We start from the raw sequence: 24,648 nt of genomic DNA on the forward strand, positions 1-24,648 counted from the left end.
AAGTCCATTTTGCAACATTTAATAATGGTATAATAAATAGAACTTGTGTTGTTTCATTTTAATGCATCATCATGATAAAGATCAAACTGAGACTTTCTCTGGTTGAGTTGACGTGATATTGTGTTATTTTCTTCTAAAACTGGTAACGCTAAGCTAATTTAGCTTACCAGAGAAAGCAGCAGTACAATCCACACTGATCCCTGACGATATAAATGAGCTGCTAACCGGTTTGAAAGTGACTTTGCAGTTGTTTGAAAGGGGAACCCCCCCCATTGTTTCAGAGTGCACTGCCAGTCACCTCAATCTTCAAAATCTAGCGAATCAACAGATGAATGAATGATTTGTCTGGTTCCTGTGCGCAGGTTGATGAACACGGAGAACAGCCTGCTGCAGACGCGGGAGGAGGAGGGCGGGGCATACGAGCGGGCGCTGGTGGCGTCCCAGTTCGTGGACTGGCTGGTGGCGGAGGGCGAGATGGCGACCAGGGAGGAGGCGGAGCAGCTGGGGAGGAGACTCCTGGAGCACGGCATCATCCAGCACGGTGAGGACCACCGCCAGCCTCAGTCTCCTCGTGTCAGATCCCTCACTCAGATTGAGTTCTGCCAGTCTGACTTGAGTTCGATGAACTTTGACCTCTGACTCAGAGCGGGATGAACTCACTGTCGCCGGCTGCAAATAGCCACATCCACGGCTACGTGACCTTGTTATTGACCGCTGCTGCTTCGTCGTGATCAGATCAGATCAGATTAGATTCAACCTTACTGTCATTGCACATGTCACAAGTACAGAGCAACGAAATGCAGTGAGCATCCACCCAGAAGTGCTTGGCAGTGAATTAAATACAAATGTACCGTATATACACATTGCATAACACAGTTGAAATCCTTAGCTAGCCCACTGTCAAGACTAGCATTGTTTTCAGGTGAGCAGAACCCGTTGGAATTGAACTGCTGCGACACTATGATATAATGTCACAAGTTGAACATTTTTTTCTATCAATATGTTTATTGATTAATTATAATAATTAATGAATAATTGGCACCTCCATCTAAACTGTGTTCCTGCGAACTATTTGGACACAACACTGCGCCCTATCAGGACAATGACGAGTAAACATTAGGGTGGTTTCTTGTTGATCTTCTGCTTTTTTATATGTGTTTCTAAACCCACCAAACCACTTTCGTGCCAGGTTGAATTAAACCGGTCCTACAACCTGAACAGGTTCAAACACGACTGGGACAGTTCAGTATCGGTACCCGTCCTCAGTGACTCCTTCAAGACTTCTATCTATTTCCAAGTATCAGTATATTTATAAGTACCAAGTGGATATCACACTGGCTGGGATTCTGTTACACTGAGACCTTAATGCAGGGGTCACCAACGTGGTGCCCGCGGGTACGAGGTAGCCCAAGGACCTCATGAGGAGCCCGCAGACCCGTTCGGAAAATTGCACAGCTCGTTGAGCTGCGTCTAAAATTCAATTTTATCCAACCTTGTTAAGTCATTTTTGATAATTATTGAGAACTCATGAACTCGATAAGTGTCTTCACATAGATAAGTATCATTAATAATGATATATAACTCAGGGAGTTTATTTCAGGAGAATCTAGGAAACTGGTAGCCCTTCATACGGCTCAGGACCCATGAAGTAGCTCTCAGTGCCAAAAAAGTTGGTGACCCCTGCCTTAGTGTCTCACAGCCTGGTTGAGGCTGCATTCAAGAGCGAGTCAGATTACTGACTGTCACTGACTCAACCGTGGCGTTGGATGAGTGGTGGACCGTCGCGGTGAAGGTTGAGGAATCGCATCAGGAGTCTATACACTGTGTTAGAGATGACATTTAAGTGCACTGAGCAGCACAGCATGTAACAGTCCAGTAGCACCAACCAAGTTGGTGTGGAACTTCTCATATTGGAGTCAATATGAGAAGTTCCACATCAGGTGGAGGTCTGGACGGAGGTCTGGACGGAGGTCTGGATGAAGGTCTGGGTTCATCCACATTGTATCAGGTTGACATTGAGCTGTAGGATACCGCAGAGATGAGGAGCAAATTATCTTCTAAAGCTGTTTGTGACATCACATGAGGCTATCATGTCTAACAAAGGGCACCAATATGTCACCCACACAGTGACAATGACCACTGCAGCCCTCCTCCCCACTTGTAGCAAGAGGATGGTTTCAATGGGAGGCTTTAAACCGAGGGCTAAATGTTTTATTTTTGGGGGCGGATAAATTGGGAAAAGGTGGTTGCCGGCTCGATTCCTTGAAAAAAAAAAAATGCATCTGCTTTACTTATTTGTGTTCACATGCTGTTGTGATTCAGTCTTGTGGAGGTTTTGAGTCGTGACTCATGTTGTTGACACGACTGTCTGATGTTTCCTAGAAATCATGTGAAGGATTTCACATGATGGTCACCGTCCTGACCTCCTGCTGCTGCTGCTGCTGCTGCTGCTGCTGCTGCTGCTGCTGCTGCTGCTGCTACTTTTGGAAAATGTACATTTTTATTCCCGGTCTGGTGCGGAGGGGCAGCTCAGGCCAGTCTGAGGTTCACAGCGGCAGCATCAGAGGGAATCAAAGGTCCTCTGGACCATTTATGTTAGCACCAGTGTGGGCGGGGCCATGAGCTCACTGTGAGCCTGAGTTTGTTGAGCTCGACCCAGTTTGTTCAGATTGAGACTTAAACAAATGTTGACTCGTTTTTTTTCATTTCTCCAGCTGCTGAACTCACTGCTGAGTTAATGTTCCACTGAGGACCTGCAGCCTGCTGACCAATCACCAGTCAGCCATGTCGATTCATATTAATCTCATCTGTATATTTTTAACCTGTTATATTCTGCATATACCTATGGAATAGAATAGACTAGCATGCCTCGCATTGTGTTGGTGGAAATTTGCATAATTACAGTAACATCCATCCATCCAATATCGTGCAAAGAGAAGAAAAAAAATCAATTAATTAAAAAGAAATAGAGAAATAAAATAAAAATAAACTATGTATACGGTAAGACAGGAAAAAAAGAAGATATTTACATATTACAGTTGGACTATTGACAATGTATCTACATTATGTTGTTCATTTATTTATGTTTTAGACAGATAAACAGTTTTATTATATGTATATATGTATATGGCAATATATATTATTTATTTCATACCTGCACTTTATGGCAACAGTTATTTATTCATTTGCATTATTTACATGTAAATATATATTTATATACGTATATATATATATTATATAATGTATATATACTGTACATTTGTATTTAATTCATTACTAAGCATTTGTGGTTGGATGCTAACTGCACACGGTTGCTCCGTGCAATGACAACAAAGTCGAATCTGATCTAAAGTTCACCACTACACGCTATGACTGACCTCCTCTCTTTCTCTCCCCCCGTCCCTCTCTCCTCCTCTCCTCCCCTCCTCCCCTCCTCCAGTCACCAACAAGCACCACTTTGTGGACGGGCCCCTCCTCTACCAGTTCCGGATGAACTTCCGGCGGCGGCGGCGGCTGCTGGAGCTGCTGCAGGAGCGCAGCCTCCCCGAGAACCTCGACAGCCACGACTCGCCCTTCTGCCTGCGCAAGCAGAACGCTGAGGCCGGCAACACCAGCTTCCTGTCAGGTGACCAGCAGCAGCTACCGTCACATGATCGCCTCACCACCTGACCACCATTATTAAAAAAAAAAAATAGACAGGGTGATCTTCAGCTTCTGGTGCTGCTGCTGGAGCTGCTCTGATACACGACCCCAATGATGACCCCCTCCTCCCTGTGTTGTGTCTCTGCCTCCAGTGAGTCCGTCCAAGGAGATCAGGATGGTGGTGGGGGTCCGGCGCAGCAGCCTGAGCAGCAGCTGCGGCAGCAGCGGCTACTACAGCAGCAGCCCCACCCTCAGCAGCAGCCCGCCGGTTCTGTGCAACCCCAAGTCTGGTAAGACCTCCAGTCTGCACCCGGTCCAGCAGGACAGCCACAGGCTCTGTTGGAATAGATGAGGTTGAATATCATAGAGAGAAAAATCAAAGAGTGCAAGTGATTTATTGAGGAGGATGTAGTGATGTGGAAAGAACACTTGACTAAGTAGTCAAAGTCATGGAGGGGAAGTTGTCCTTCCAACAGTTTCTAGTCTGTTCTTGTTTGTTGAGAGGCCAAAGTTCATCCGCCCGTGAGATCTACAGTCAGTGGAGCCTCCGCAGGTTCAACTGCTGTCACTGGTTCAACCTGGTTCAACCCTCAACTCTGGTGGTCCATCGTGTCCATCACACTGTGTCTTTGTGTGTCTCGTGTGAATGTGCTTTTGCTTTGCATCGCACATTCACACAAAGTGTGTGTGTGTGTGTGTGTGTGTGTGTGTGTGTGTGTGTGTGTGTGTGTGTGTGTGTGTGTGTGTGTGTGTGTGTGTGTGTGTGTGTGTGTGTGTGTGTGTGTGTGTGTGTGTGTACTCCCAGCAGTGTCCTTGACAGAGAGTCTTTGTAGCAGCGGAGCCCCTCAACACCAACACACACACACACTCACGATGCACAATGAAGAGGAAATGGAAGGCACACATACACACACGCACTCACTCCACTGGCCTGTTGACCTCAGTGGTGGTGCAATAACAGCAGCTAGTCTCAGTAACAGGAGGCAGGTGGCATACAATAGAACAGAACAACTTCATTTTATGATGATACGAGAGAAGGAGGTTTGTGAATTTCGTCGTGATGCACTTTGACTGAAAAGGTGTTTGGCCAATTGAAAACCGGGGCAGGCGGTGAAGTATAGAAAAGACAGTGGCGGATCGACAGACATACTAGATTTTCTGTTTTGCAGATATTTTCTTCTTCAGAAAGATTGAGGAAATGTCCGGATCCAAAAGACGAATGCACTTCCTCTGGTTGATCAGATTAGACTTGAAGATAGATAGATAGATAGATAGATACTTTATTGATGCCTTTGGGATGGCTCCCTCAGGGAAATTAACACTTCCAGCAGCAGTAGTAGCACACACCAATGGAAAAAGAAATTTAAGCACCATTAAGCAATGCAGCAGCAGCAGCAGCAGCAGCTGCAGACCACCCATGGCAGGGTGGGGCTTGTTTCAAAAAAAGTGTCTTTGTGGCCACAAGTGGCCTTGACAGAAAGAAACTTGTTATAAAATAGAATGGAATAGAATTGAACACCTTTATTGATCGCACATTGGGGGAATTTGCATAATTACAGCTGCAATATAGTCAATGCAAAGAGAAGGAAAATGACATTAATAATAAAGAAAGTAGCGTGACAAGAAGTGTCGGTAGGAAGAAGCCGGTGGAGGAACAAAGTGACTCAGACTGAGACATTCCATCAAGTCTCTTTTTTTTTTCATAATGCTCATTTAAAATATAATCACTTCCACACGCTCACAGCACGTGTGTGTGTGTGTGTGTGTGTGTGTGTGTGTGTGTGTGTGTGTGTGTGTGTGTGTGTGTGTGTGTGTGTGTGTGTGTGTGTGTGTGTGTGTGTGTGTGTGTGTGTGTGTGTGTGTGTGTGTGTGTGTGTGTGTGTGTGTGTGTGTGTGTCCTGAAACACAAATCTTGTGTTTCAGGAAGTCGTCAGCCTCCAGTTTCTCCCCTCCCCCACCGCCTCCTTGCCCTTTGACCAGACCAACATCATATTGTGCACGTGCACGTGCGTGTCCTTGTCTTATTTTCCCCTGTGTTTGTATTTTTTTCTCATCAGTTTTGAAACGACAAGTGAGCCCGGAGGAGCTGCAGACGGCTGGAGGGCCTTTCCTGAAGAAGACCTTCACTGTAGGACACACACACACACACACACACACACACACACACACACATGAACACAGACGTTTTCTACCAACCAACTGATGTTTGTCCCCCTCAGATTGTGGGAGACGCGGTGGGCTGGGGCTTCGTGGTGCGAGGCAGCAAGCCCTGTCACATCCAGGCTGTCGACCCTGGAGGACCCGCAGCTGCTTCTGGGATGAAGGTGAGAAGGAGGAGGAGGCGAAAATGGTTCAGGAGAAAGGGGAGGAGGGTTCAGCAGGGTGACGGTGGCTTGGCTGGCATGAAGGAATGTGAGGCGAGTGGCAGAGAGGAATTCTGGGAATGTGGAGCAGGAGTCCGATTGGGCCGGCAGTCAGGACAGGACGAGGGAGGAGGAAGAGGACCAGCAGGAGCCCAGAGAGAGAGACTGAGAGGAAGAGGAGGACTAAAAATTTGAGAACTATTTATTTCAGGTCCAGAGAACTGAGATTCACTCTAGTGGTGGTTTTTCTACCAGCAATTTCCAGCTCTGAACCATCATATGGAGTCGCACCAGTTGGAAAAGTCCACACTGGTTCTGGGTTTCAGCCTCATTGCTAAAACTGGCTGAGAATAGAGAGATTTGGTGGACGGCTGTAAACACAGGGATACATCTGCTGCTGAGTCTTTGGCTAATGAACGACAAGGATTCTAGAGTGGAAAATGAATTAGTAAAGCTGAGAAGGAGTTTTATAATGGGAAGAGGAAGTGACCTCAAGAAGAGGAAGTGACCTTGGAACGAAGAAACTGTGGGGGTGTGACGGACGGTCAGCTGGTCACTGCAGCAGCAGCAGTGAAAAGAGGAAACGGCAGAAACCACAGCAGCAGCAGCAGCTGCTTCTGCGGCTGCAGTAGTAGCAGCAGCAGCAGCAGCAGTAGTAGCAGTAACAGTTGAAGCAACAGCAGCAGTAGTGAAAGAGGAAACAGCAGCAGCTGCGTAAGCAGTAACAGCAGCAGTAGCAGCAGCAGCAGCAGCAGCAGCAGCTGCAGTTGTTCAATAATATCTCTTCGGCTTTGCGTCAACAGCGTTTGACCACGATGGAAACGCATGTGGCGCCTCCCGCTGGCTGGTGATGACGGCGTGCGTTTAGAACTTTGCCCTGGTGTGGCAGTGCGACCTTTAGCCCGGTGTTTACAGCCTGCAGTCACTCCAGCCCAACTCCAGCCTTCCTCTTCACTCACTCCCAGCAGTTTTATGGTCCTTCCTCTCAACAAATAACCCTCACCAGGAGGAGTCGGATAAGAAATGACTCCACTCTGCACGGTTGTTCATGGCTCTCGCTAACACAAGCTAATGTCGTTAAAAAAGGCAACACACACACACACACACACACACACACACACACACACACACACACTCTTTCCTCCTGGCCCTCAGGTGGCTGTTTGCTGCTGCGCTGTTGTGACAGTACGTTTTGAGGCCATTGCTAGCAGGTGTTTCTCTGTGCAAACAGGTGCTATGCTAAGATATGCTAATTGTTTCCCGGCTCTGGCTTTCCACACACTTTGCGTGTGTGCATAAAGGACAAAGGACTTTTATTCAGTTTCCAAGCTTTCTTTGTGTTGCCTTATGCAAACATTTACTCTCACCGTGACTTCACTTCAAGTAGATGTAACCTCAACCTGAACCTCAACCTGAATGTCTACGTCAACCTCAACCTGAACCCCAAGCCCAAGCCCAAGCCCAAGCCCAACCCCCAACCCCCAACCTCAACCCCCAACCCCCAACCTCAACCCCCAACCCCAACCCCAACCAAGCAGAGGAGAACAGTTGTGGAGTCCGACATTAGGCTGCAGAGTTTTGGATGTGATGGCAGCAGATCTTTAGGAAGTCCTCTTTAGGATCCCAGACCCTCCCCCAACCATTCCCAGTGGTAATCACTCCACTCCATTCTGGAGCTCTGACATAAACAGGGTTGTTTATGTCAGTCAGTGTGAGATACGGTTAGGTTGGAACAGGAGCTCAGATGTTTCCAGGGAAACTCGGCTATTCGAGTTCAGCTGTCGTCACCAGGCAGCAGCAGCAGCACTTGGTTCATTCCCAGGTTGGACAAAAGCCTCGATGAAGGTTGGTGTGGTGTGTTTTAACCCCCAACGATCACATGTTTTTGTTTTGTGTCGGCGTCCTGAAATGTTTTTTTGTTTTTATAACATCAGAATAAGAAGCCTTTATCGTCATTGTTTTAAAAAAAAAAAAGCATACAATGAAATTCGAGGTGCTACTCCTGCCCTGTGTTTTTCAGAATGTTTAAATACAATGAGATAAAAATAAGTACACTACTAATAGATAAAGTAGTGCAAAAATAAAGTAAAATAAGGAAAGTAATATAAGATTATGCAGTGTACATGATAAATAACAGGAGAGGATGGAAAAAGTTATGGCACTTCTGAACTCAGTTGCACAGAAAGTCACAGGAAGTGACAGGAAGACAGCTTATTTCACATGTTGGGTTGGTACCACATGTTGAGAAGGTTCTACAAACGGTTTGAATTGTTGAATGGTGGTGACGGCTCCAAGGCAAAGGTAGAAGTGGCGTCATGTTCCAAGACGGTCCAGTTAGCAGGGAGGTTCTCCCTCAGACCTGCGGAGTTGGAGCAATCAGAGATAAGACGGGTGTGGTCTGATTGGCGCTGCTGCACCTTCACTGGGTCAGGTTGACCTCATCTGGGTCACGTTGACCTCATCTGGGTCAACCTCCACAGACTGTGGAAACAGCAGGCAGCCCAGTGGGTGTATTGGCTATTAGAAATACAATATGTATTGATATTTAAAGGCCCAGTTTTTATTCAAGAACACCAAAGTACAAGTATAAAGTGTTTGGAGCTCTGTTTTTTGCAGATAATGTCAACTGGGTCAGACGGATCTTTTTCTTCTTTTCTTTGTCTCTGCCGTGCAAGTGAATTGGTTTTCTGCTTTTTTCTTGCTTTGTGTTTGGTCTCCCCATAAACAACTAACCCCCTCAGTTCATCACAGGCTCAATAGTGACTCTACTGGCATGAAATTTGATTTAATTTATTATTAAAAAATACATATCTTAATATAGAGAGTCACCTGGGTAGATCAGACAAAACATCTGTTATTTTATGTTTATTGATTTATTTTAAATATGCAAATATGTTCCTTCACATAAAATAATATAGAAAGAAAATGGAAGGAAACAAAATGAAGAAAACGGAGAAAAGAAAACAAAGTGACCTATTGTAAAGGGAGTGAGATACCACTAGATGGCACTAAATCTTACACACCTGGGCCCCCTTCCCCCTCTGTGTGCAGGTGTGTCAGTTCGTGGTGTCTGTGAACGGACTGAACGTGCTGACCCACGACTACCGGACCGTGAGCAACCTGATCCTGACTGGGCCCAGGACCATCCTCATGGAGGTCATGGAGGAGGTGTAGTGACACTGACGATGATGACCATGGAGGTCCTCGAACGCAGCTCCAGCACCAGGACTTAGCAGCTTCAGGACTTGACCGCCGTGTCCGGTGGTCACATCAGTGGGTGGAAGGAAGACTTTGCACGGGACGTGCGCGCTCCCGTCAGTCCCTTGTTGTTCGGACACGGTGGAGACGTTGCGGACGCAGTTTGTTTGAAGAATGCGGCCAGTAGGAGCCGTTGGTTCCATCTTTTGGACGGAGCGCACAAAGGTGCCACTTTGATTTTTTTTTTTTTTTCCCTTTTTGACTTAAGAAGTTATCCGCCTAATTGATGAGGAGCACGGAGCCTTTTTTTTTTTTTTTTTTTAATTTGTTTCTTTCTTTCTTTTTCTTTTTTTTAAACCGGAGTCACATGGTAAAACCGAATCATGGGAGTTTTTAAGGGAGTATGCCAGAGGATGAACACAAGGCATCAGAGACTGGCTTTAAACGCGTATAAAGTGAATACACAGTAGGAGTCATTTTAACACTTCCCTAGTGTGACTTCAGCGGCTGATGGCTCTACACTGCCCTCTGCTGTTAGTCAAGGGGAGGCACAGGGGCAGGAAACTGCTGGAGCCGCTTCAGTCTGAGAAACTTATCTTCCAGGGAGGGTTTGATGTTCTTTTAGCCTCATTATTTGAAAATGAATAAATGAATATACTCTTGTTCTTACAGATTTATGTGTAGCTGTTTGGAGTAAGTTTGAGTTGCATCACAAAAATTGCAATTTTAACATTGAACAGCCCTCGGGGAAAGAACACTTCAATTAATTTAGTGCACAAAAGTAGAAGACTTACCTTCGTTTACCAGAGAAACCATCAGCTGTACAAAGTGGAGCACTGACAACGTCTCACAGACTACGTGAAGACTTTTTTTTTTAAAAAAAAAAAGGATTATGTATCTGTGACCTGCAGTGGAAAAGTGTAGTTGTTGGCATCAAATATAGGGGGAAAAAAATCTATTAGTTTTACTGCAATCAATCAATCATATATTAATAACCCTTTTGCATTTATTGCCAGACATACAATCAAATGAAGAAAAAAGTGTTTGTGCTGTAGACACAGTAATAATAATAATAATAATAATAATAATAATAATAATAATAATAATAATAATAATGTAGCTTAACTCAAGCTATCAGTTTTGTTTTTCCAGAAACTACAAACAAAAGGAGGTAGATTTAGCCGACTGTAAATATTAAACTAACATCTACATGTTCTTACTGATTGAAGAATAAGGACAGTGAAGCTATGCACCAGAACGGCTTAATATCTGTGTTGAGTTTCGAAAGATCAATACATATTGTACATGTCAAATGCACATTCTGATCACCACTTGGATTCTGTGGGTTTGGATAAATGGATTCATATCAAGGATTTTCAAGCCAGACGTCACTGTGGGCTGTGATGTCATTACCTCAGTGGGACGAAACATGAAACCGTGGGACGAAACAAACATTGAAACATGATTCAATGACATTGGTGTCTGTAATCACCTATTGACTCCTGAGTATTGGCTTGTTTACTGTTTGTTTTTAGGCCTCAGTGACACTGCTGACGGTTACTTGATGTGTCCTAGTTTATAATAGCCTCACTTATAATAGCCCACATGCGTATTATGGACAGCTTCATTGCCAAACAGCAGGATGACCAGAATAACCGTAGAAAGTGCCAACATGTCCTCTTGTAGTTGTTCTTGTTGTTGTTGTTGTTCACCATGTGACCATAGGAGTCAGTATAAGCTATGAACTGCATGATTCGTCAACCCCTGAATGTCTTCCTAGACATTCTCTGGTCCAGTCTCCTGTCACACAGCAGTAAAGTGTATTTTAGCCTCCAAAAGTAGTTTCTACATTTGCTGCCAAGAAAATGGCACAACAAAAAAAAGTTTCTGCTAAGTGTTTGCTGTTGTTGCCGTCAGGTCGAATCTCTCAGATCTGTAACGTTCTAAAACACTCTAAGGCAGGAGTCACAGACCTTTTTGAAGCTGAGAGCTACTTCATGGGCCCTGAGTCATATGAAGGTCAACCAGTTTGCTACACTCTCCTGAAATAACGCATTTACCCAGTTAGCCTTTGGTTGTACATGATTATTAATGACACTGATCCGTGTGAAGACACTTGAGTTCTCAGTGAGTATTAACGACAACTTAACAAGGTTGCGGCCAACTTAATTTTAGCCGCCGCTCAATGACTTGTGCTGACGCAGTGTTGGTGACCCCTGAATTTAAATCCACTTCACCACAGTTTCTGCTGCTTCCTCCAACCAGGAGATGGCGCGCTTGAGATCCACCACAGCTGGCAAGAAGTTGGCTGGACTTTGATTTACAATCCACCGTTTTGGAACCAAAATCAGTTTTGAGTTGCTGCCGGAGATGCAAAGTGTTGGTTCAGTGTTTTTAGTGTGAAAGCAAAAGACTGTTGATGTTGATGTTGATGAATCAGTTCAGTTGCTCTTCTGCAGCAACACTGGAAGCCTTTCAAAGCAGAGACGTCTTTGTTGCCGCTGTGATTGCAGCGGCTCCTCCATGTGTCTCTGGTGACCTCTGGTGACCTCTGTTCTTTCCTCTTCAGCCTTGTAAGAAGTGGTGACGTCCTTCAGTTTCTGTGACAATCAACATTTTAATATTTTACAGACACTATCAAGCACAAGAGCAGTCGGATCAGACGACACTGCATAGTTTCTTTCTGCACTTTTGCAGAGTTTTTATTGTCGATTTTATCATTTTCTGAGTTTTTGGTGGACTCGCTGATCAAAGGGAACTTTGCTTCATTGTTCTGGTTCAACAAAAATATTCAGCAGTTTTCAGCTGTATGATGATTTCTTTTTGTCTTTTCTTTTGTTTTTAAACCGGACCGCAGGTTGAATGTTGGGGTTAAATAACTCGCAGTTTCACAGTATGACAAAGCAGCTGACACTCTTTCTGATGTTCCGATTCTGTACTAAACATGTGATCAAGTGTTCAGTAAATAAACTCATGCTAATTTGACCTTGACGATTTGCATTTGCAGTTCACGTTTTAGAAATGTATTATTGCTAATTTATTCCGTGTGTTCACTACGTTCATCCTCAGGCATCATCGGAGGTAATATTGGAAAAATACCTACATATGCCAACATTTGTATGTTTAAAACTGGACATTTCAAGTAGCTATGTTATGATATATATTGGTTTACAAACAGAAAACCACCAGAAACACCTCGAGAGTTTTCTTCGGCTCTGCTGTGGAATATCGTGTCGCTCCTTCACAACCAAAGGAAACTGAACCGTCTCGCTATATATTGGACGCACTACTATCAAACTGCCAGCAGGGGGAGCTGATGTACTGTAGCACGGTCTTCAGCATGCAGAGGAGAGTGATATTGGAGTCGCTCCTCGTACGAGGAAAGAAAGTAAACAGTCACAGTTGGAGTTCACTTTTCCTTCCACAGTTCCAGAATCACGAACAAAAACACAACGACAGCTTCCAAAACAAGACTGACTCAAAGCCTCTCCCTACCCCTGGGTGTGTATTTTCATTCAGAAAAAACAACAACGAAACAAACATACACAAACAGAGGACATCACACGAGTTATTATATGAACCACTAGTTTATTTAAATCGTCCAACATTGTAAATAATTTTATCCCTCGTTAAATACAATACAACAAAACAGTCAGTTGTCAAAAATATTCATTGACCCTTCAACTGCATGTCCATGGGTGACGTGACCTGGGAAGCTCACCGGAGCCCTGTTTAATGTCCGCCATAGCTACGCCCCTGTTTAAACACACAGACGACCGTTAGTTGGCCGCGTGCGCGTGTGATTGATGTGTTGAAGCAGAATTAACAAGTGTGCGCTCTTGATTACACCACCTTGTGTGGTGCCTGTCGTTTCATACTGATGACGAAGCTGGTGTGTGTGCGTGTGTGTGTGTCTGTCTATCTATCTATACACACACACACACACACACACACACACACACACACACACACACACACACACACACATATATATATATAGCAATAAGGGTCTTGCCCTGAGTTAGCTGCCATCTTGCAGTTTTTTGAGGAAGTCCACCTGACAGTGAACTAAATTCCAAACATGTCATGCCAAACTGTCACACACCGGTCCTTTTAATGAACCTGCTCTGTCACATACATGTACATTTCCAGGCTAGTGACTACAAACTGTGCAACGCAACTATGCTAATGTTTCTCACAGGTGCCTGAAGTCCCTGTTGGCCTTCACTCACTCGCTCGCTCGCTCGCTTACTCAATCACTCAGTCACCCTCTGACATCTTCCAGGAAGACAAGACAGCAACTGAAGCGCTAACTAACTAGCACGACAGCATCGACTCTCTGCACGACTGCATGTTTTCATCCGTTCCTGCACTGTCCAGCAGCACATCGACTGGCTCAGCAGCCCCAATCCCACGGTAGCCCCCATCCCATTCATCTGTGTGTGTGTGTGTGTGTGTGTGTGTGTGTGTGTGTGTGTGTGTGTGTGTGTGTGTGTGTGTGTAAATGAATGAGGTGTAGCCAGGCTGATACAAAAAACTGACAGGAAATGAGAAACTTGCAGCAGAAACAGGAGTGTAGCTGCTGCTCAGCATCAGATCTTCTGATGAGGCTCCTCACAGCCGGAGGATGAAATCACTCTGACAGCCTGAGCAGCAGAAGCCCTGTTTACATTCCATTCATTTATCATGATTTGAATTATTAATGGGGTTTTCCTTCGGCTCACGTCTCAAATTCGCTCTACGGAATTTTTCCCTTTTTCTCCATGTGATGAAATCAATATCTGGTGAACAATGTTTTGAATGCAGCGGTGCGTTGTGTTGCATTCAGGAGCCGTGGGAGATCAGTTTGTTGATCCAGCGTGACGTAGCTCAGTGCATGAGAGACCAATTGCAATTGGTGGCCAACGCAGTCAGAGGGAGAAGCCTGCGATGAAAGCAGCCACCAAGGAGCATATTTTATCAGATGGCATTAAGCTCAAAAAAGCCCAGTTGGCTCAATTAAAGCAGCGCCGATGCAAATGGCACAAACCAAAATCAAGTAATTAACAGACACAAGAAAATTCCTCTCATGTCATTGAAGGAAGTGAAGGAAAAGAGCTGTGAGCTGGCTGCCTAGAAAAGAAAGGAAGCGGACTTTCTTGTCCATTTATTCCCCAACTTCACATTAGTTTTCTTCATCAGGATTTAATGGGATGGAAACTTTCTCAGGGCCAAATTAGATTCAACTTGAGGCTCAACGTCGATGTTGTTGTGCCTCTGATGACTCAAGAAGTTTTTTTGTTTTGTTTTGTTGCAAAGCTCAAGTTTGTTCTGTGAGAAAATATAACTTCAACATGAAATATTAATGTTTTGCCATTTTGTGGATACAGGGTTTGCTCGGTTTGCTACATGCAAATTTCTCAAATGCTCAAATCCCTGCTGGGGAAATTAGATTTAAAAAACTCACTTGATTTGAGTTTTTTTCTTTTTTTTTAAGTTTACCAATTCAGGTTAAACTCTGCATTGTGACATAAAAATAATCAAATTGGCTGCAGGTCTGAATGTTTTACGAGCTGCTGATCTACTGGGGTTTTCAGCACATCTCAGCCATCTCCAGTGGTGACAGAGAACGGCTCCAAAAGGAGGAAATATCCAGTGAAGGACAGTTATGCAGGGGAAAGTGCCTTGTTGATGTCAGGGGTCAGAGTGGGGAGACTTGTTAGTGGTCACCGGGAGGCAGCAGTAACTCCTCTTTAGTGGCGCTGGTGTGGTATACCCAATAAATTGGCCGCTATCCCTGGAAAGGTAATGAGATAAAGAAAAAACAATAAGTGGCCACTGTGTAAATTAAATAGAGAACTACTGATGTTGACAAGGATGCAAAACAGGGAACTGATACTTTGAATTTTTCGTTTCATTTATTTTTCGTTTCATTTTCTATTTTTTTGGTCAAACAGGTTAAAAGAAAAACATAAAATAAATAAAACATATGTAACCGTGCTTAGGCAAGAAAAAACTAAAATAAATGTGCAAAGACAACTCTATCTTATAACGGCATAGAATACAATTATAAGCTCCTCAGGCTTCAGGCCAGAGTTCTGGAGTCCCTTTGAGGTCTGATGACAGTATTTTCCAGGTGAATTGCCCCCGTCAGTCCACTTCCCTGCCCACAGGTGGAGAGCTGAAGACAAGTCACAGCAGGAAGTGACAGTGTTGCGCTGCTGCTGGAGGCTCCTCAGGCTGCAGCTGCACCTCAGTGGGTTCAGCTGGGACTGACTTTAACTGGTGTGGCTGGATGTCCCACCATGATGGTGACGTTTTCTTCACAAGACTTTTAGCTTAATCATGTTTGATAAAACACTGCCTCTATCCCCAATGCATTCTATTTATTATTTCCATTAAATATTCCCACCACTCCAACCCCAGAGTCTTAAAACCTGAAGCGATTTCTTTTGCTTTTTATCCGGTAAGAAATTTAGTCTTTTAGTGTTTCATCCGGACTGTGTTTTAGTTGCATACTTTTATTTATTTATTTATTTTATTGCATGTCTCTATCATTCCCTCCGGCTTTTACTGCATGTTATTTTTCTTTTCTTAGTGCTGCTTTTTCATTATCTTGTTGTTTTTAAAATTTGCCGTATAAATAAAGTGGATTGGATTGGATGATGCGAGCACAGGGATTCTTCAAGTATCCCCATCTGTAACGTCTGTGCTATTTTTCTTAACCTTCTTGTTGTCATGGAATCAGCAAACATAAAAAAAAACGGCAGCAGACCGTGAAGATGTGGACCTCATTTTTTCTCTCCGTTTTCTCCAGCAGCTTTTGAGGTGTGGAGTCCTGGCTCACTGACTCACTGTCTCACTGACCCACTGATCCAGGAGCAGAGCCCCAGAGGATGAAGAACGCAAAAACTCAACCCAGGTGTCTCCAATGAAACTGTGAGTTAAAGAAGATGGAAAAAAAAGACACCATTTGGGACGTGTGCTGAAAGACTTGAAATGCACTTTAATAAACAAACAAACAAACAAACATAAATAAATAAATAAAGGCTTTAAACCCTTATTTTTAACAGTATTTTAGAGATTTAAATAAATGATATATATTGTATATCTATATATTTTTATTTTTTTCTCTTTGCACTGTACATGCCACTGTAACTGTGTAAATTTCCCCAATGTGGAAAAAATGAAGGAATTCCTATTTTTTTTTTCTTTATTAAAAGTTGCGCAGCGAATGAAGAGCTGCCGAGCCGCGGTGGTCTGGGAACGATCGGCCGGCAGCCAGGTGCCTGGCCATCTAATGACTGACACTGGCTGGACTAATCAGTGGCTGCGGTCATTGGACTCACCGCTGCCCTCATATTAACCTGCCGCTTGTCATTAACACACACTTCTGAAGCTCAGCCAGCGAGTTGGCCTACTGCAGAGAAGAAAAGGTTCAAGGTGTGTCTGAGATCACCTTCGTGTGTGTGTGTGTGTGTCTCCACACTCTTGTGCTTGTCAACTCTATTTGAACTTGTCCAGGTCGGAACTTTGTCTCGCACTTACAAGGCAAACAAAACGTGTTTCTCTTGCAGCGCTGGTGTGTTTATATATCTATATGTGTACATACGCGTGTACGTGCGTGTACGTGTGTGTATGTGTGTGTGCTCCTTTTGAAATATCACTTTGTAAACACAAGAGTTTTCAACAAACGTGCTCTGGCCGTTTCTTCCAAGGACATTTTTTCTGGTTGTCACTTTTTTCCTGACAACTCTGAGCATTAAAGTTCAGGACGACGGCTTCGGTGTAGAGGCTGTCATGTATAGACTGAGGTCAAAGTTCAAGGTTTGAGTCGGGCTAAGGATTAGGGTTAGGCTGTACAAAAGAGTGAAAGATGAATGGAAGTCAATGAGGCAATGAGAGTCAAATGCTCACTGAGAAACAAAGCAAATGTGGCTCAGTGGAAAAAGGAAGAAAGAATAAAAATACAAGACTTGGTTTGAAATAAATTGTTTGTTTTTTTTAGTGCAGATTTCAGATGAGATCAGATGAACCTTTCTCTGAATGTGTCCCTGGTAAAGTTTTGTGTTTGGCTGTAATTGAATATGAAAATAAGAAAAAGAAGAACAACCCTGAGAGGTCTAAGCAGTTGCACTGTTTCTTTGGAGAATGCAGAAATGTTGCGGGATAAAAAAGTCTTATTATTGCACAGTATTGTATGAAATGATTGCCCTCTTCCTCCTCTGGTCAAGTTGAGACCCTTCCAGAGTCAACGACGACCGACTGACTTCCCGGTTCCTGCCATTAATCTCCTGCTGCTCCGGATGATGCTCTCTAAGTGTTTGCTGAGGCAACAATGGTGGCCTGCGAGGCAGAAATTACAGGCGGACGCAGGATCTCCAGGATCTCCAGGAGCCTGTTGTGGATGTTGCCCATTTCTATCACTACAATTTGGCGGCAAAGTGCAAACAGGATCGCCGCTCATCACAGACGCAGGGAAGGAAACAGCTGTGGCTGTGGATTATCCATTAATGCTTCCTGACAGATCTGGCGTTCCGCAAAATGAAAAGTATATGTATCAGAACTTTTGGAAAATATGTACTTAGAACTCTTTAAAAAAAAAAACATTTCCTGCTCATCTCTAACATTTTGCTGAACCTTCAGAGCATCAGACAAAGAGACGTTGTAATTGACTGTCAAAGTTTTTCTAGTTTTTATCAGAGTTGTCTCGCCCTCACCATCCTGTTTAAAAAAAAAGAAAAACAGAGCTTTGTCAGACCTTGTCACCTTGGTGCCGGCGGACTTTCTCAGCAGAAAGCTGATCAGATATGCATGGATTTTTCTTTGCCGTGCGTGAACTGAAGTAAACACACAGTCGTCCATCGAAGGGAAAAGCACATTATGACCGCTATGCTCTGTACGACTGATTCATTTTGTGTGGAATAAAGATGCCTGGGGTGGAGAGTCAACACAGGGTCGGCCCGGCAGAGAGATTCGAAAAACCTCAACAAAGCTTAGCTGCCGTAGTTTGGCCGTATGGGGCTGAGTGACCTCCAGGATCAACTCTGACCTCCAGATTGATGCATTTATTCAACAGAGCTGCAGACAGACAGAAAGACAGGTAGACAGACAGACAGGAGGGGCCACGGTGAGACGAGGAGCTAAAGAGTGACAGATAGATAAGAGGGTGAATGGGGCCAGATGAAGAGGAGAACGGGAGGACATCGGGAGAAATGAATAGATGACAAATGGGACACGATGGAAGGATGACAGCAGCAAGGTTCATCCGTCAGGAGGCTCTTTGTGTGGGTGAAGACGAGCTGTCAGTCACAGATGAGACAATGAAGAAGAAAAAAACGTTTTAAAATGATTCGACATTTAAAGCAGCGGACTGCACGGCTAATCTTAGCGCTCCAGTGTTGGATTTTTGCAAATTTAAAAGAACTTATAGATAGATAGATAGATAGATAGATAGATAGACAGATAGACAGATAGATAGATAGATAGATAGATAGATAGATAGATAGATAGACCCCAAATTGGGAAACTGTGTGGTTGCAGCACTAAACACAGCAAAAATTATAAATTATACAATAATTACAACAAACAGTCTAACATTTACAAACAAGAGCAGATGTGCAAAAGACAGTCATTTGTGTGGAGGCAGGGATAAGCCAGGGTTTATCAACCATTTGTGCAATATTGGCCAGAAAAAGTCCAGAATATTATCTGTCACACAGCGAGGAAGGGTTCTACAGGGTAATCCTGTTATCCTCTTTAAAAAATCTATTTATCCATATGTGCATTGTCTTCTGCTCATCATCCAGGGTCAGGTCATGGTGGGAGCAGACTTCACTTGGTCTTCCAGAGCTCAGCAGCACTGCTCACCAACTCTTCCCCATTCATTCAGTAAGTCAGTAAGTCAGTAAGTCAGTCGTCAACAGTCACAGACCCCGAGGCCCCAGGACACCTGGGATACCTGATCCATCCAGCGAGTCCCGGGACCACTGTGGTGTTTTGAACCTGTCGGACGTTCCTGGAACTCCTCCAGACGGAGGCATCAGGTAACCAAACCCACTCGACTGGCTCCCTTTAACACCATGAATCAAGGTACCTCCAGGTGTCTGACCTGCTGACCTCTCAGTCTCTGTTTCTAAGCCAACTGTTCTCACAAGGATCCTCCTCTTGGTTTCATATATCCCCAAATTCAATGTTCAATTTCCTGCCTCTTCCTTTTCAGTGCGTGCAGCAGAACATTGAGCAAAGAGCTCGACCACCACCTGGCCCTGAGAGGAAGTTGCCACCTGATTATTCAAGGTGTGTCCAAACCCAAATCCTTAGCTAAACCTGTATAAACACTGCCGATACAGCTGCTTATTAGTCAACAGTTCCATTGACTGGAAGTGTTTCATGTTCACCTCTCTCACTCACTCAACTCTCCTGACACAGATTAAAAAGGCTCCAGATTACATCTCTACTCTACGGAGATGATGTTCTTCTATCGGCTCCATCAACTCCTGATCCTCATCATAGCCAGGGATTGCTGGTAGTTCCATTTAAAGCTGCTGGAATAGAGGATTAGAACCTCAAAGACTTTGCCAGAATTCTTTGCTCCCACGGCTGTGGATGGGTTGCTGGGAAATAAACAGCCTGAGATGCAGCCAAGGAAGTTTGCTGCAACATTAGTTGACATGCTGGCACAGTGCAAGATGATTACAGTGGAGAGAGAGGAAGTGAGGCAAAGGACTGAATATCTATTAAAACAGGGCGATCCGTCTGATAGTTGTCTAGAACCAGAGCAGAATGAAAGAAGCTCAGAATCACCTGCAGTCTGTCGACGCCAGCCGACCACCAACTCAGACGGTGCGAGTTCATCTCACCAGAAATTACCTTAAAGTGTTGGCTGGGAAAGTTTGTTGCCCAGAAGTTTGGAACTCGGTATGACTTGGCACCTGCTATCAACTCAAACATGATGTAGAATTGGTTCATTGGTACGTAAGTTCCCCATGTTCATTTTGGGTTCATCTTTTTTCTGTCGATTTGCGAGACATCTGTCCATGGGCAAATTAAAATTTGAAATTGTTAAACCCCTAAATTATTTGGACTAAACATCCTCTGACAAATTTCAGAAGTTGAAAAAACTCTGACCAAGTTAATGTTGTAGTGATGGTCACCTTGAATGCATCAGCCTCCACTGTTGGGTAAAGAGTGCCTGGCGCAGACATACGGCAGGTGAGCCGACAGACAGACAGGAAAGAGGGGGAGTAGGGGAAGGATGGAGAGGGGGGCGGGGGGCAATCCTGATCCACTTGATTACGGTGTTTATGGCATCTGGACAGTTGTACGGCAAAAGTAAGTGTGTGTGCGTGTGTGTGTGTGTGTGTGTGTGTGTGTGTGTGTGTGTGTGTTGCCCCAGGGACACACCTGGAGTGCAGCTCTGCTCCTCTTCGGTCTTCATTCAGCCACTGGCACATTTTTGCAGCCAGTGTTTCCCATGATTCCCGCCCCCCTGAGCCCCCCACAATCCTCCCCAAGTTCCAGAGACCCCCCGCCCCACACACACTCACACACACACACACCCACACACAGTGCAGGAGCCCAGCAGTGTGTTGAGGGGATTAGATAGTGTGCTCATGTCTGAGGTCCGGGCCTGATACTAGTAAGCGCCACTCACTCCAGCCGAGATAAGACAGAGTTCTCTGGAATTTGTGGCTTATTTGCTCTCTGGTTGGAAACTGAGATGAGGAGATCAACACCCCCTGTGTTTAGTGAAAACATTCGGAAGCTGGTTTGATTTTTTTTTTTTTTTTTTAAACAGGAAACTTCATCGCACACTTGGAGGGAAAAAAAATGATTTTTTAAAAAAAATAAATATTAAATTCTTGTTTGTTTTATTGCAGTGGGTAAATATTTTTTTTCTTTTGAGCTTTCTGAATAGTTTAAATTCGATTGTAACTTAGCAACCAGCAGAGGGTGTGAGTGGCTGTGGCAGTCTGTGTCTTAATTTAATACGATTGAATTATTGGTCTGGTTAAAGTGAGGCTGACACATCATATTGGATTCGCATGTATCAGAAAGACAATCCTTCTTTCTGCTCCTTGTCATGGCAGATCAGAGTTTTTTTTTCTGTTTGAAGAAGTGAAATTTAAAATAATAATAAAAATTCAGAGTTCTTTCAAGCAAAAAAAAAAAAAAAAAGAGTTGAAATTCACCGCACACCTTCTATATTCGCTTTGTATTCTCTGCGTGCTGTGCAGACTGTAGCTGCTGCTGCATTTATTTATTGCTTCTTGCACCTTTACAATGGACTGGCTGCTCTATGGGGGGCTGAACAGGAAGTGGAGGGAGGGTCCGGGTGTTGATAGGTGTTTTATGTCTATTCTCATTATATTCAATCTCTGCTGTTTTATTTGATCCATTCCCACCGTCTCTCTGCGTACAGCTTTATGATTACTTGTTGTTGCATGTCTCCCCGTGTACATGTACACACTCTTGTGTTTCTCAGTCACAAGGACGGCAGACACACAAAGAAATGGCGATGCAACGCGCCTCTTGTCTTGCGTTGAAGAATAACGTCGCTGTAACTGCGGACTGGCAGAGAGCTGAACTAAAATTTTGACATATTTTTTCACTTCAAGAAAAACATTTTAAAAACTGCGTATGACGCGTGACTGGTGACACTAGTTTCCAAGTTTTTTTTAATTTTTTTTAAAAAAAATATATGGGTTTTGATGTTAATCGTGGTTTTCATTCATCTTTATGAATGATAATAATAATAATAATAATAATGATAATAATAATAATAATAATAATAATAATAATAATGATGTTTTACTTCTTTTTGTTCTTCACCTCACAAACACCTACAATTTTCTCCCAAAGTGCGTCGTTGCACCTTTAACGTCCTCGCAGCTCCGCCGCCTCCTGCTCCGGTCACTGCCGCGCGCTGCTCACCTGATTTCCTCCACAGGTTTCATGTCACCAGCGAGCAGCCTCAGGTTCTGCCGTTCGCCGCTTTATGGCCCCTGATTCATCACTGATTGTGGGTGTGTGTGCACCCGCCGACAGACAGACAGGCCTCCCCGGGGGAGGTGAGGTGGGGAGGAAGAGAAGGTGTGTGTGTGTGTGTGTGTGTGTGTGTGTGTGTGTGTGTGTGGCAGGGGAAATGGGGCAGGGGGTGGTGAAGGCTGCAGGTCGGTCGGTCGCACGGCGAAGGATTTTTACGCAGCGCAACGAGAATTGGTCTCCACTTCCGTCCGTCGCTGACTCTCTCTCTCTCTCTCTCTCTCACACACACACACACACACACTCTATCGCTCTGCGTGCGCGAGTGTGCGCGTGCGCGAGAGGGTTGGGACAGGGACAGGAGAGATAGAGGGAGAGAGAGAGAGAGAGAGAGAGAGAGATTGCTGGAGGGAGGGAGGGAGAGATGGCAGAGTAACACCCAGTGTGGACCGAGAGGAGACTCACACCGGGAGAGGAGCTGAGTAGTGAGGAGCAGCTGAGGAGCAGCTGAGGAGCAGCGGTGATCGAGCGGCTCATTCATTCCGAGGATTGTTTCCTTCGGGGCGACTGAAGAGTTGATGACCGCTGGAGACGGTACGAGGCGCGATCGCATCCACGCTCGCGTTGTGTGTGTGTGTGTGTGTGTGTGTGTGTGTGTGTGTGTGTGTGTGTGTGTGTGTGCGCGCGCGCGTGCGCGCGCGCGTGTGACTTCTCAGGTGCTGCTGGAGCTTCAGCAACATCGTAGTTTCTCAAATTGGGATCAATAAAGTAAATCTATTCTATTCTATTACATCTGGCTGCTAAACTCTTTCACCTCAGTTTTCTTGGGCAGGTTTTCTTATGTGACGCTGCTGGATGTTTTTTTTTTTTTTTTTTTTTGTCTCAGTAATAATTGTCACTTTAATTTTACTGACTTGAAATTGCGCTCGCAAAAGCACCCTGGCCGTTTATTGATCCGACTGCATAGCAAGTCTATCTTATTTTATTTATTTATTTTAACTATTTCTTGCATTGCACTTTAGAAGCGGATCGTTTCAAGTCTTCCGGCGGAAAGACTTTAATCGAGGCGGCGCCGTGACCCTGTTTTTCATGAACCAATTAACAGGCAAAAGTTGCTTCTGGGATCAAAAGGCGGGATTAACTCCGGATCGGAGCAACTTTCCGGATTAAACGGACTTGAAAATTTGCCTGATAAGAGCGCCCCCTGCCTCATTAAGGGGGGATCACGATCATCAACTCAGCCTCGTTTGACGGATCACCCCCTTGTCTTTGTGTGAAAATGAGCCATATTCAACCCGGAATATATCACTTTAGTTTTAAATGTTCATCTTTTGACAGTCCATCTGACCAATACTACAATATTACAATACAAATACTAATATTACCAGTAATAATAATAATAATAATAATAATAATAATAATAATAATAATAATAATAATAACAATAATAATAATTATTATCATTATGAGCCGCTTCATTCACAGCCTTTTTTCCGGAAATGTCAGCTTCTTTATTCCTCTGTGTGTGTGTGTGTGTGTGTGTGTGTGTGTGTGGATATGAGTGATGGGGGAGATGCGGATGAGCTGACAGATGAGACGCTGCACGTCGGTTGCAGAAGAGCTGCTGCTGGGCCATAGGGCTGCTCCTCCGGCCCGGCCAATCAGTCGTCTCCATCCCTCTGTCCGTCCGTCCGTCCATCCTCTCTCATTCTGTTTGACTCCCGTCACCTTCTCCATCTGCTCTTTCTCGTCGTCCCTTCCCTCCTCTGTCTTGCCTCAACAAAGTCCTCCGCTGTTCTTCCTCTTCCAGGCCCCCCCCGTGTGGGTGTTTTGAGAAAGGGGAGGGGGGTAGAGGGGGGGCAGGCTTGCCCGGTCAGAAAGCTGCTCTGTAATTGTATAAAGGCAGACCAGAGTTGGAGGGAGCTGCTGGTGTCTGAGTGCTGCTTGTTGACTGGTGACTGGAAGCTGAAGTGGCTGAAGGTGCTGAAGTTGTTCCTCTTCCTCAATCGCAGGTTTGGATCTCTGGCTGTGAGGATGTTGTCGACAGGGAAGACTGCCTGGTGTGTGTGGGCCCCGCTGGCCCTGCTGGCCCTGCTGCCCCTCCCCCTCACTCAAGCACAGACTCAAGGTAAGAGCCTTTTGATTTTGGTCTCCTTCCTCGATGTCCCACCGCCAGCTGCGGCTGGATCCAGCCTGCACTGGTTGACGTTTATGGGTCCATTCAGAAGATCAAGTGTTGATACCTCATTTGTCCTCTGTGTCCTCCCACTGGGTCAGCCTGACAGCAGTGCCGCGCCTTCAAACCCAGTTGATTCAAAGTGCAGTGTGACAGTAACAGCAACACACACCAGTATCTAATTTAAAAAAAAAAGTGGGATGAAAATACATAGGAAATGTGAATTGAGTTGCATTAAGTCAGTTGAATTAATATAATTAATATAACAGTATTCCCATTTACTAATAATAGATATTTCTATTC

The 24,648-nt window shown here is 44.6% G+C and overlaps 2 protein-coding genes across 4 annotated transcripts in view; both read left to right on the forward strand.

Annotated features, from left to right (window-relative positions):
- deptor (DEP domain containing MTOR-interacting protein) overlaps positions 1 to 12,194 on the forward strand; it is a 20,837-nt gene extending 8,643 nt beyond the window's left edge. Inside the window, exons 5-10 of the mRNA XM_076040706.1 lie at positions 363 to 541; positions 3,440 to 3,625; positions 3,795 to 3,932; positions 5,700 to 5,770; positions 5,862 to 5,966; positions 9,057 to 12,194. Coding sequence (XP_075896821.1) covers positions 363 to 541; positions 3,440 to 3,625; positions 3,795 to 3,932; positions 5,700 to 5,770; positions 5,862 to 5,966; positions 9,057 to 9,179 — 802 coding nt within the window. The 3' untranslated portion in view covers positions 9,180 to 12,194. The remainder of the gene's footprint in view (positions 1 to 362; positions 542 to 3,439; positions 3,626 to 3,794; positions 3,933 to 5,699; positions 5,771 to 5,861; positions 5,967 to 9,056) is intronic.
- Positions 12,195 to 22,636: 10,442 nt separating this feature from the next.
- col14a1a (collagen, type XIV, alpha 1a) overlaps positions 22,637 to 24,648 on the forward strand; it is an 86,155-nt gene continuing 84,143 nt past the window's right edge. For all 3 annotated transcript variants that reach the window (XM_076041093.1, XM_076041094.1, XM_076041095.1), the window contains exons 1-2: positions 22,637 to 22,763; positions 24,182 to 24,297. In XM_076041093.1, the coding sequence (XP_075897208.1) occupies positions 24,204 to 24,297 (94 nt within the window). In that variant the 5' untranslated portion in view covers positions 22,637 to 22,763; positions 24,182 to 24,203. The remainder of the gene's footprint in view (positions 22,764 to 24,181; positions 24,298 to 24,648) is intronic.

The sequence above is a fragment of the Nelusetta ayraudi genome, unplaced genomic scaffold, assembly GCF_046127955.1.
Source record: "Nelusetta ayraudi isolate G7.1 ecotype Tasmania unplaced genomic scaffold, CSIRO-AGI_Nayr_v1 ptg000063l, whole genome shotgun sequence".
NCBI classification, from domain to species: Eukaryota; Metazoa; Chordata; class Actinopteri; order Tetraodontiformes; family Monacanthidae; genus Nelusetta; species Nelusetta ayraudi.